We start from the raw sequence: 13,772 nt of genomic DNA, 5'->3' as shown, positions 1-13,772 counted from the left end.
AGACAGAAGGACCTCCCCTAATTGACAAGGGTGACTGTGTAGTAGCTCTGATATCAAGGACTTCCCTTACCACCAAAGGAGCAGATGCTCCGAGTCTAAAGCCAAGGCCTGGTATGAAAGAAAAGCATTGGACAGCATCTTGGAGCAGGGTTCATCAGCTCCTCCATTTCTTTACATTGGTCTTTAGACTCTTTCTGAAAGTAAAAAGCAGGTAGGTCTTCCTTGTCAAGATTATCCCCTCCTCAGTGTAGTCATTATCTAAAATCCTTTCTATTAACCTGAAACCTTCTATATCAATTCTATAAGGTTCTGGTCTCCACAGAGCTATGCTTCAGGGACATTCCTCATTTAGATCGAGAAAGGTATCGAATGAAAAATTACTAAGTAGCATTCCTACCATCCTCCAGAGAATGAGATCTTGACCTCCTAGAGCTGGTGCAATTACCTGGGCAATATTTTGACTAATTCACTTATGTCTTAACAGAGTCTCTGGGGTGGGTGGTAATGAAGTGATTATAGTAGCACCATCTCAAGGCCAAACTCCGAAATGTGAAAATGATGCATCTGGACTACATTCTGTTCTACCAGAGTTTACAAAGTATTGGATAAGATGTAAGCCTTTTTGAAATGACTTCCCCTATGGTGACTGAAGATGTTAGAAATCCTTTGATACCACCAGAAATTCACAGAACACCTCTGTATCTTGACTATCCCAATATCCGTTCTCCTTAAGAGAAAAGAATTTAGTTCCTGGGCATAAAAATGGCCTTGCACTAGCTTAAGACTATGTTTTCTTACATCTCAGCTCTGGTCTGAACCCTTGACTAATGCAGTTAACTTGCAAGTGTAGGGCAAAGGTATTATCCTGTCACAGGAGGACCTAGGCACTTTGATTGCTGCCCATGCACCAGTTCTCCAGGAAGTTAGTCCTAACAAAGGTCACTTACCCCAAGTGAGAATGAGAGCTCTTAGTGATCAAAGCCATTTTTAAGATAGTGAGATGCTTCCTTTAATAGGGACAGGAAGCTTGTGATCATGAACTCAAACCGTTATAGCCTGGAGCAGCTAGGATAGACTTGCAGAGTTTAGAGCAGTGGTGGCAAAACTATAAGTTCTAAAAGGTTTGCTGTCACTAGTTAAGAGTATCAGGAAGAAGTGAGAATGGTTCCAGCCTAAGAATGTTACAGCCATCTACTCCCAGCCGCACAGATAGCAGGCAGATGTCATAGAACATAAAGATCCAAGTCATTAATGAGGCAGCCCAGGTTTATATTCCAAGGTGCCCCATTCTATTGAGACCAGGAGTTACCTGTGTCCATGGCCACCACTGCAACAGGTCAACACAGCCTATTCAAACTCTGCATGTAACCTGATACAGTGTGTTTTGAAATGTGGTCTGCAGACCACTTACATCGTAATTCTAAAGATTCCTAAATCAGACCCTCTAGGAATGTCACCTAAGTATATAAATTTGTAACTAATGCCTCCCCAGGTGGTTCTGAGGCACAGCATAGTGTGAGAACTTTTTTTTTTTTTTGGTACCAGGGATCCAACTCAGGACCTTGTGCTTGCAAGGCAGGCAGCAGAACCGCTAAGCTAAATCCCCGGCATTGTGAGAGGTCTTGATCTTTTGTTTACTCCACATCTAATCTTTAGTATGCCTCTATGATTTCTATAATTGCCGTAACCTTCATGCCCTTGATGCATTGTCCCACTGAACTTCATTGCAGATTTTCCCTCTTCCCACATCTATAACACCTTCAAACTAGTGGTGGATCTTGTTTTACCCCCTTACTTTGTTCACCCAATCCTTATTGGCCACTGCTGCCTTCTTCATCTAAGTCTAGCCCTTTCACAAATGCCACAACCATCTGCTGTTCAGCCACAGCCATGTGAATTAGCCAGGTACTAGGGGGCGGCCCTACTGCTTCTACAACATACAACACAATTAGTCAGACTCCTCAGTTCATTTATAACAGCTGGCTATACCCCTCCTCCCAGGACTTTCCCCACCCCTCCTCATCACTGCATCAATCGTTTGTAGCCAGCTATTGCCCTGGTTAGTTGCTGGAACCATTAATATCCTAAAGTCTGGTCAATAACTGGACCACCCAAGTTTGGACTTCCCAAGAGTACATTCAGTTAGCCTTCACCATACACCATAGCATAGGGTTAAGAGCCACACTGCCTGGGTTTGAATCCCAGTATTGTCCCTGTGTAACAGTGTGACGATGAACAACTTAGACTTTCTTTTCTGCAATTTCCTCATCTATAAAATGAAGATAATAGTGCCTACATCAAGAAGTAATTGGGAGTATTACAAGAAATAACATGCATAATACACATAGAATTGTGCCTGGTGCATAATAAGCACCAAAAATATTTATTGTTAAGGTGTATATAACTTCTACCACCTAGATTATCCCAGTATGTGACACGAGCTAGGTTGCCTTTTGACACAAACCCATCTTCCTAGGTCAAAATTGAAGGGCTCTTACCTAGAAACCTTTGAATTAAAATTAAGCCATCCATCCACAGATCTCCTATGTCAGCAGTTTCTTGAATGCCATGTCATTCCTCTTCCATGACTACTCATCCAATCTTTCACTACTCCCTGGTACACTTCAGCTACATTGTATCCCACAATGAGCCCCAGTCATCTAAGGCTGAGAGATGACTTATATCATGAAAGAAGTGCTAGATTTTCAGTAACACCAAGGTTAGCCAGCTGCCTGATTCACTGACAAAGTTGTTGGTTAAAAACTAGTTTGGTGGACTACCCAAGGGGACACTGATCTGATAATTCTATCATAGAATACCTCAGTATTGTCTCTTAAACATAATTCCAATGTTCACTTTCAGGTCCAAGGACCAGGACTGAGAATGAGTTATGCTCTTATTTAGGCCTCTTACATCCACCCCTACCTCCTGACCCTAGATCAAGGGAACTGCTCTGCCCATTCTCACTGAAAAAGGAAGAAGATCAGACTGCTCTGCTTAGTAAGCAGGGGAGAGATTATGAGTGTGTGAACAGAGATAGTGACAACAGATGTGAAAAGCAAAGAGAGCTCTGGAGAATGATCATTGACAGAACTTGGTGATCCATTAGCTGTTGAAGGTAGAGAGAAGGGAATTTTTAAAAAAGCCTGTGTCTTGCCTCAGTAAATTGAAAATATTGCTTCCACCTGAGACTAGAAAGGGCAAATCAAAAACAAGTACCAAAGAATCTGAGACAGACAGAAGTGTAAGTAGGTAAATGTATGGATAGAAGAAAGGGGTAGAGACTAAATTGGTGGATATCTGCTTGACAGCCTGAATTAGTATGTCCCAAACCAACCTACTCCATTCTTCCAGCCTAGTTGGTCAAGCCGAACATGTTGGCATTATTCTTGACTCCTTTCTTTCACACCTTACATTCAGTCCATTAAAAGGCCCATCAATTCCATCTTCAAAATACATCTAGAGTCTGCCATGTCTCACTAACTCCAGGACTGTTGCCCTAGTCCAAGCCACTAGCCTCGCTCTCTTGGCTTATTTCAGCAGCCCTAAGCATTCTTGCTTTTAGCCTTGTCCCTCTTTGGTCTGTTCTCCACACAGCAGTCAGAGTGATCCTTTTACAACATATATTAGATCCTGTCACTCTTCTGCTCAAAACACTCCAATGGCTGCCTGTTTCACTTAGAGTAACAAGGGGCTTCTGAGTCACTGTCCCACTGCTCCTGGTCCAGAGGAAGGGGCTTCCCAGCCACCATCCCTCCCGCCACTCCCAGCCCAGAGGAAAGGGCTTTTGGGCCACCTTCTGTCCAGCCGCTCCCGGTCCAGAGGAAAGGGCTTCCTGGCCACCATCCCTCCCGCCGTTCCAGGCCCAGAGGAAGGGGCTTCTTGGCCCCCATCCGTCCCGCCACTCCCAGCCCAGAGGTAAGGGCTTCTGGGCCACCATCCCTACCTCCACTCTCGGTCCTTATCCCACCTCTCCCAGCTCAGAGGAGGTGAGCCGTGTGGGAGGCAACAGCACCCCCCCTGCCCCCCCTAGTCGAAATGAGAAGACACGTAAATAAGTCTCAAAACCAGACTTCCAGATCACCTACAGCAACCCCAAAGGGAAATGAGATGGAACACTCTAACACTCAACCACCTGGACTGTCTGAACTGGCAACAAAAGGGGATCTGGAAAAAATGAAATCAGAAATAATTTCTCAGATAACAGGAGAAATTGTGCTCCTAGTGCAAGACATGATTAATAAATCTAGAGAGGAGCTGAGGAACATGATGGAATCACTTAGAGTAACAACCAAAGTTGGTGCTATGGCCTGTAAGTCCCTACCTAATATCTCTTTGTCTCCTCTCCCCTGCTAAAACTATTGCTCTCTTCTTTTTTTCACCATTATCCAGCCACTGACCTCCTTGTGTACCTTGAACATACCAGGCATGTTCCTCCATCCTGGCCTCTGTCCTTACTGTCTCCATTGCTGGAATGTTCTTCCACATAGAATGCCCCTTCTCTTCCTTCAGGTTGTTGATCAGATATCACTAAAAAGTGAGCCCTTCCCTGGCTACATTTATCTTTTTTTGGTACCGGGGATCAAACTCAGGTCCTTGCGCCTGCTGTGCAGGTGGCAAAACCACTGAGCTAAATTCTCGGCCCTACATTTTTAAATTTACACCCCCAAATAGCCTATCCCATTGCCCTTTCTATTTACCATTTTCCACATAGTGATCATCTGAAAACTTACTGAATTTACTTGTTAATTATATATATTTTCTTTCCTACACACATGCACACTAGAACATAAGCTTCATAGAAATAGGGATTTTTATCTTTTTCATTCATTCCTATAGTTTCAGTGGCTAGAATTCTACCTGGCACATGATAAACTGAATAAAAATTTCTTGTAGGATGAATGAATGTGAAAGTTGGAATGGATGGGAAGGAGACATAAGGGTGAGAAACATTAATTCCCTTTGGGGGACTGTCCCTTGTGGTGTTACCAGTTGACTTATAGAATGTTGTTTAGGGGAATACAGAATAAAGTTATTAAATTGGAGAGATTAGTTAATGCCTTTTCAAGGCAGGTTCTCAATATTTGTTGATCAAATAAATGGTAATATTTTAACAAATATTATGAAATTATTAGAAGAGAGAGATTGAGATTCCACATAGCAGAGATCAGAGTGCCCACACAGTCAGATAAGCAGTGTGTCGGAATTCCAACATACTGAACATTAACAGACTGTGTGGGCTCTTATATAAGGTTTGCATTTTAGCCAGTAGGCCACTAGAGGGAGCACAAGGTTAAATCAAGAATGTCTTCCTTTAATGAAATTCTATTAACGTCATTCACATTTCTATTTATCGATTTCATGTTCATCTAAACTGTTTCATTAGTTCAGAATGTCCTCCTAAGCAAATTTCTTACATCAGCTGAGTATCTGGTCATAACAGGTCTTCGATAAATATTTTTAATTTGAATGAAAGAATGAATGTTTAGAATCAACAGATTTTCACTTTGAAATCTGTTTTACTAGTTAATTACAGTCCGTATTTCCCTTGAGAAACTGTCATTCAGAGTTTATAACCTAGCTGTTAAAATAACACTCATGACCCTTGATTCTTAAAGAATCTGAAGGCAAGAGGAGGTTAGAGTCAGATTTGTATGTTTTACTGGTGTAAAACATGGTATATTGTGGTGTCTGAGTTAGGAATCCCTAAGGCAGCATAGCCTGGCTGTATACCTCACCAGTTCTTCCTGGATGTGACTCCCTGGGGCTTGCTTGATCCTATGCAATTGTTAGTTCTGCTCCTGCTCATGGAGCTTGTAAACCTGCTGTCCACAATATGCTTTAGAGCTGTATTGTTTGGGATAAAGAAGGTTAAACAGTCTTTGCTTTATTGTCTTAATAACTTATTATTCCCACTGATACTCACTGAAGGGATTTTGGTTTCTGATTTGAGGCTTTCTGAGTTGGAATCCTGAGAATTGTGGAGTCCTTAACCTGTTGTCATCTAATGGCTGAAGCCTCTGCCCTTAATCCAGGCCCTTGAGCTGGGCCCTCAGTATTAGGAATTGTTCATTAATGGAATCATTTCAAATAGCCCAAGAAGTGTAACTTTTTAAATTTAATAAACTTTATTAGAGAGCTTTTAGATTTGCAGAAAAACTGAGTAGGTAGCACAATTTCCATACACCTCACACAGTTTCCTAAACATAATCCATTTGTTACAATTAAGGAACCAATATTGATAAATTATTATTACCTGCAGTCCATAGTATATTTGCATTGCCTTAGTAATGCCCTTTTTCTGACCCAGGGTCCCATCCAGGATCATGACATCTCCTTAGGCTCCTCTTGGCTGTGATAATTTCTCAGACTCTTCTTGTTTTTGATGACTTTAGTTGTTTTGAGAGTACTAGTCATAATACTCAGTATTATGTACTTTAAGTCTATTTAATGGAGTCTTTTCAAGTAGCCTGAGAAATACAACCCATTTTTATTGCTCTTCCCGGAACCTATTTTTATTTTTTAATTTTAAAATATTTTTTAATTTTAAAATATTTTTTAAAAAGCATCATTTTTACAATAAATCTGAACAGTTCCTGAAGCAGCTCCTTGCTAGAGCAGGGCAAGTATCTATAGCATTGCTGAATTTTTCAAATAAAGTGTATACTCCAGGGTAAACCTTTCTATTTGTCATCCATAATCAGCAAATGTATGCTAATAATTGTCTCAGGAAATGTAGATGGAAGTTGAAGGTGTAAATTCAAAGCGATCTATCAACAACTAATTGATCGTTTACTCTATTGTTTTCTAATGTCTGAACTGTAGTGAGAAACTTCATGTATTAAATATAATAACCAAGAGTTCTGTGGAGGAAAAGAGGAAGGAGTAAAGTGGCTAAATCCACGCTTATTTCATAGCTTTACCTTAATGTGATATTCATCTCCAACTTATCTTAATATGCACTGTATTATCACCAACATGAAACTCAGCTTCCTTTTTTCAGCATATTTTCAAATATTTAATTTAACTACCCACACATTCTTATACAATTAGTCCTACTAAATTTACTTGGAATGCTAGAAAGCTACATTTACTTCTTAGCTGGTCTTTGCTTGAATTCAGCAAATTTTTTTTCAGAGAACCTTTATTTTCTGTGCCATTTTTGGAATTTAGTAAAAATAGCTCTTTAAATACTTCCAGAAATGGGGGGGAAATTAAGGTAAGGCATAAACTGAGAGGAGTTTTGGTCACTAGTCTTGTTTGATATACTTTAAAATAATGATAATAATAAAACCCACAAGATGGGTTGAGTCAAGTGGTAATTATGGACTTTATTCCAGACAAGTAACAAAACCTCCCCAAGAGGTATCCTAAAGGTTGTTAAGCTCTTATTCATATCCCTATCAGTGAATTTACTATAGGATGGATATACATCCATAAAGAAGGTAACCCCAATTAACTTCAAAGACTTTTGTTGGCTATTCAAGACAGAAAAAAAAGTAAATGAAGAATTTAAAATAAATACTAGCAACATATGCTAAAAATTTCTCAGAAATACATGGTAATTGCAGAAAACGTATATAAATAGTTTGAATTCACAAAAAATAAAATTAATGATTGAAAGTAATGGTATAAATTATGGAAGTCTAAAAATTATTCAAATAAATAAAGGATCTTTCCAATTTATTAGATGGCAACTTTGGAATTAGCTCAGTGTTGAATGCAGGTCATTGAGACCAAAAGATCTACCTGTGTTGTGTACTAGAGTGCATTTTTGTTTCTGGTTTAAGATTATGTTTTCTTTCAGGGATTATCTGCAGCTAGTTAACTCAGGCTGTTAGAATATAATGCTAATAAGACCAAAATCATGATGTTAAGTCCTTGTAAAACCAGTTAGTTTTCTTTTACTCTAATGCTACTACTGGCTGCACCATTTCCTTTGGCCAGCCATCTCTTCAAAAGCATGTCCTCAGTCACAAGGAAAGCCAAGCTGGCAGATGGAGATTGATAAATGTAAATCCATCCCATCTTTGAAAAATAGCACAAAGCCCCCTTTAGGCTCTTAGTGCTGGGTCAGTTGTGTCATTTCTTGCACAGTTGTTATGAGTATCCCAAAATGTAGAACCGTATTCATTGCCTCCTCTGTCTTATATTCTATTAGCTCAGGAAGATTTTCATTCCATTGAGCACCAGACTGTGGGGTATATTTTTAGAAGCAAGTGTAGGTGTACCAGAGACAAAAAAGGTTGGGAACAACTGTAGACAAACTGATCTCACTGTTCCTAGAGCTGCCAACTCTAGGCACAGAGCCCTTAAAGTGGACCATAAATGTAGAGTGGGTGGTTAAAAGAAAATCCATTATGTGGAACTAATTTCTGATTTCCCACAATCAGGTCCATATGTTTTGTGTGCATGTGTTATTGTGTAGAGAAGGTATGCATAGAGCTGATTTATTTAGCTATATTAAATTAGAAGTGTGGTCTTAATGAAATAAAAATTGTGAGGTACATAATTAGATAGTACTTTGGATTTGTTATGCCTTTAATAAGCATATTGTGATAACATTTCTGCTGAAGGAAATAAGTAAGATTAGGAAACTATTGGTAGACAAAAATACCGAAGCAGAGAAACCTAGGTTTCCTGGTCCCTGTGCCAGTTTCTGTGTGCTGTTATAGAACATGTACATCTCTAAGAGGACTTGCTGGACATGACTCTAAAATCATACAACAGAAGGACTTTTGGTTTTCTGGTCTCCCTCTTTGACAGAATAAATGATGTAGCTGCAAACACACAAACTTTATGAAAACCATTGAGTTCTCACAAGAGTACTGTGCATTTGACAGCAACATGAACTGAATTGCAGGAGTAGGGAATGGGGTGTTAGGAAAGGGAGGCATGGAAGATATCAACAAGGTTTGGACATTAGGCTTGGAAACATCAGATTATATGTTAGCCAGTCATAAGCTACAGTGGCACAAGCTAGGACTTGTTAGCTCATTTTTCCTCCCCTAGATCATTATACCCAGCTGAGAGGAAAAAGAAAACAAATGTGTTCAATAGTGATTTCAGCACTGTCTTAAAGATCAAGTACAGGTGTATTCCAACTTAAAAGAACTCAGGAAATAAAAAAGTGCAGGTTGTCAAATTGATACAAGAATATTGGGTAGAGTTTTCATTTTATAGAAGGAATCCTCATATGACAGGGTTCATCTACTGAGTTCCTTAACTTTCTTGGGGAATTCAAGATTCTATTTACAGGGAGTCAATTATCATGTGACTATTGAGGAATGTGAAAGCTTACCTTAGTATTACTACAGTATTTGGAAAATGTAGATATTTTACAGTATATAATCCATGTATACTAATATAAAGAGCAAATTTCAGGAAATTTTGTTTTCATAGTATTTTGTAACACTATATGAGAGCTGTAATGATTTACATGTAGAAGAAAGTATAAAAACAGGTTTATGATCATTATCTAAAGAGAAAGACACAAGTGTATGGAGAGAGGATTCAAATTAGATGGACAAAATATATAAAAAAGGAAAGAACACTGAAAATTTGGCCATTTCCAATTTCTGGGAAAGCCATCCTGCTTTCCATCTCTAGTGTGCCTCTCACACCTCTGACCAATCAGTTGAATTTTTCCCCCTGCTGATCTCCTGTAACTATTCTAGTTCTTAAACATACAAATTACCCATAATGGTACAAATAGCATCATTTAATGAAGTAACAGCAGAAGTACCAATACCATATTCCTGGAACAGCTTAAGAGGTTTGATCAGCTAGTACTGGAAATAAGGGGGAAAATGTACCTTGTTTGGAAATAAGAATGCAGCTTATTAAGCACAACCCTGGACCATAAAGGCTACAGACTTGAGTGGAGATGCTCTTAAATGCCAGAGTTATAACTGGAAAAATGGCCCTCATCCTGACCTGCCAACAACTATGGAAATTTACAGAAATTCCAACAACTGCGACTCTGTAGAAAATGGTGGACCGAATTATAAAAAGATATTTAAGAGCTTCTAGCTAATTGCAGTTAAACACTCGAAATATATGAAGTGAATAAATTCCTAAAGGGCATCTTCCCACATCAGAAAAAGCATCAGCTGTTTTCTTCATCCTTTCATGTAATAATCAGCATATATCAAGTTCTGGAACTACCATCCCCAATTATGCAAGGACAAATCCCTTGAAAAATGTGCATTTCAAGAATCATAACTTTTCCCCATTTATTCAGATCATCTTTGATTTCTCTCAACAATGTTTTATAATTTATTCCTATATATTTTATTTTTGATGCTAATTTAAGTAGGATTTTCTATATTTCAATTTTTGATTAATTGCTACTGTACAGAAATACAATTGATTTTCTTTTTTCTTTGCTAATGGCCCTAACTAGATCTCTAGTAGTACAGTGTTGAATAGAAGTGGTGAGAGTAGGCATCATTGTCTGTTCCTGATCTCATAAGGAAAGCATTTAGTATGACGCTAGTTGTAAATTTTTGTTGGTACCCTTTATCTGGTTGAGGAAATGCTCTACTCCTAACAAGTGTTTGTATCAGGATTTTTCAAATGCTTTTTCTGAGTCTGTTGAAATGATGATATTGCTTTTATCCATTATCCCATTAATATGATATATTACATTGATTTGTATATGTTGAGCCAAACTTGCATTCCTGGGATAAATCTGATTTGGTCACAATGTATAATCCTATCAATATATTTGCTGGGTTTAGTTTGCTGGTATTTTATTGAGAACTTTTGAGCCTGTATAACAAGGAACAATGGTCTGTGGTTTTCTTTTTTTGTATTCATCTGATTGTGGTATGGGGTAATAATACTGACCTCATAAAATAAATTGGGAAGTGTTCCCTCTGCTTCTGTTTTCTGGAAGACATTGTAGATAAATGATATCATTTCTTCCTTAAATGTTTAGTAGAATTCACCAGTAAAACAGTACTGGAACTGGGATTTCTTGTAGAGATTCACATGATGATTCTAAAGTTCATATAGGAATGCAAGGGATCCAGGATAGCCAAAACAATCCTGAAAAAGAGCAAACTTGAAGAATTCACACTTCTCAATTTCAAAACTTACTCTAAAGCTACAGTAATGAAATTGTCTGTTATTGGCATAAGGATCAATATATAGATCAATAAGGTAAAACTGAGAGTTAAGAAATAAACCTATGCAGAGCTAGGGATATAGCTCAGAAGCAAGTGCTCACCTAACATGTGCAGGGCCCTGGATTCCATCCCCAGTACCAGGAAAAAAGAAAAATAAACATATATGTTCATGGTCCATTGATTTTTATCAAGAGGACTAAAACCACAGAATGAGGAAAGAATAATCTCTTCAACAAATGGTACTGGAATGACTGGGTATACTCACTCAAAGGATGAAGTTGGACCCTTAATTCACACCATACATTAAAAATTAATTCAATGCCTGCCTCACAAGCGCAAGGTCCTGAGTTTAATCTCTGGTACCAAAAAAAAAATTTCAAAATAGATCAAAGACCTAAATGTATGAGCTAAAACGTATAAAGCTCTTTCAAGGTAGTTTAGGAGTAAATCTTCATGACCTTGGGTTAGATAGTGATTTCTTAGATATAATACCAAAAGGAAAAGAAATTGGACATATCAAAACTTAAAACTTTTTGCTATAAATAATATCTTCACATAAGTAGAAAGACAACCCATAGAATTAAAGAAAATACTTATAAATCATGTCTGATGAGGATCTTATATCTAAAAATATATAAAATTTGTGCAGCTTAATAAAATTAACATAACCCAGTTGAAAAACAAGCAAAGGATTTGAATAGATCTTTCTCAAAAGAGGATACACAAATGGATGATAAGGACATAAAAGATGTCCTGGATTATTAGTCAGAGAAATTCAAATCAAATCTACAGGTGTTACCACTTTATACCCCTAGGGTAGTTATGATTTTAAAAGAATGGACCCTAAGCCAGCAAGGTTGTGTATGCCTATAACCCTACCACTCTGGGAGGCTGAGACAGAAGTTCCAGCCCAGCCTGGGAAGTTTGGTGACTTAGTGAGACTGTCTCAAAATTGAAAAATAAAAACAGGGCTGGGATATAGCTCAGTACAAAGTCCCTGGGTTCAATCCCCAGTACCATCAAAATAAAAAATAAAAAAAATAAAGATGGACCCTAGCAAGTATTCAAAAGGTGATAGAAGAATTGGAACCCTCATACATTGCTAGTGGGGATATAAAATGGTACAAGCACTTTGATAGTTCTGCAAAAGTTAAACAGACTTACTATATGACTCAGAACTTGTGTTCCTAGAGGAGTGTGTGTGTGTGTGTGTGTGTGCGCGTGCTAATGTTTGCTACAAACTTATTCATTAGAACCAAAAGGTAGAAGCAGTTCAAATGTGCATCAAGTGATGAATAGATAAACAAAATGTGGTGTATTCATACAGTGGGATATTGTTTCATCATTAAAAAAGGAATAAAGTACTGATATGGACTACAACATGGATGAACTTTGAAAATATTATGCTAAGTTAAGCCAGTCACAAAAGACCATAAATTACCTATTTTATTAGTGTGAAATAGTCAGAAGAAGTATAACTATAGAGACAAAATGTAGATTAGTGGCTGCCAGTGCCCAGAGCTGAGACTGTTGGAAGAAATGGCAAGTAGTAACTGCTAATGTATATAGGCTTTCTCTTTGAGATGATAAAAATGTTCTAAAATTGGTTGTGGTCATAGATAATGCTGTTTTTCTTAAAAAAGAAAAATCAAAACTACCAAGTCTAGTAGTGGACATGTTATGCATTTTAATGACCAGAAAAAAATTTTTTTCTGAATAATCACATTATATTTTTTCTGTTAGTGGAAAAAAGGGAAATGAAGGAGTTAGCTCAGGGATCCTTCCAAAGTTAACACTTTTCAGAAAACTGATTCTGATAGTTGATTTTGCTTTACAGAGTATAGATTTTGTATAGTAATTCCATCGTTAGAACATCTCCTTTGCAATGCTTGTTTTCTATTTGGGACTGTATGTCACATGAAGTAGAAGACAGATGCATTGACCATCATTCACATACAGAACCCAAGTCCTGACACTCCTAAGCATTGCTGTGAAAATATGGCCTTACCTCCCTCTGGGTCCTGGCCTTAACACCAGCCATGCCCTGCTCTAGCTGATTCTTCTTTTCACAGCTCTACTGAGCCTTTCCACAATTTTCTACACATCTCTTCTCTCCCTGGAAAACCACTTCTCCTTCAAAGCGCAGCTTAATTGTCACCTTCATGGTGTTCTTCCTGACTCCCATGGGCAGACTTGATTGCTCTTGCCTCTGTTTCACTAGTATTTGTTTTGTCCTCTAGTATATCATGTTGTTTGTTCAGCATTTTTTGGCCACTGAAGGCAGAAACCATGTGTTTTTGTACTTCTAGATTCACTAAATATACCAAGAATAAGCCTGACCTATGGTAAGATACCAATTAATGGGCAGGGAAGGGAGGTCTAGCTGAATAAAAAACACAAGAAAACATTCTTCTCCTCCTCCTACCCAGGTGCTTGATTATGTGCAGAAAGTATTTCCTGTGCCGCTTAAGGAATGTCTAGTATTATGAAGGATCCAAATATGTACATAATACTCCCTGTCCTTAGGGGATCTTATAAGATTAAAGAGAGAAGACTCAGATGTACACTGTAACTATCAAACAACATGAAACACCATATAGTAAAGGATTCAACAATTTACAGCAGATTCTAAATGATTTC

At 38.1% G+C, this 13,772-nt stretch overlaps 1 protein-coding gene across 23 annotated transcripts in view; it reads left to right on the top strand.

Moving 5' to 3' along the window:
- Hdac8 (histone deacetylase 8) overlaps positions 1-13,772 on the top strand; it is a 235,006-nt gene that overhangs the window by 14,083 nt on the left and 207,151 nt on the right. Inside the window, exon 5 of one of the 23 annotated variants that reach the window (XM_004872673.3) lies at positions 13,562-13,753. The exons of the other annotated variants lie outside the window; for them this stretch is intronic. Within the exon in view, the coding sequence (XP_004872730.1) occupies positions 13,562-13,613 (52 nt within the window). The 3' untranslated portion in view covers positions 13,614-13,753. Of the gene's footprint in view, positions 1-13,561; positions 13,754-13,772 lie in introns of those variants that run through there. 23 annotated transcript variants of the gene reach the window in all.

This window comes from Heterocephalus glaber, unplaced genomic scaffold, assembly GCF_053883595.1.
Source record: "Heterocephalus glaber isolate CG9 unplaced genomic scaffold, H.glaber_assembly_v1.0 deba00001145, whole genome shotgun sequence".
Classification (NCBI taxonomy): Eukaryota; Metazoa; Chordata; class Mammalia; order Rodentia; family Bathyergidae; genus Heterocephalus; species Heterocephalus glaber.
Note: the sequence above shows the minus strand (reverse complement) of the source record. Positions and strands in the feature narration are given on the sequence as shown.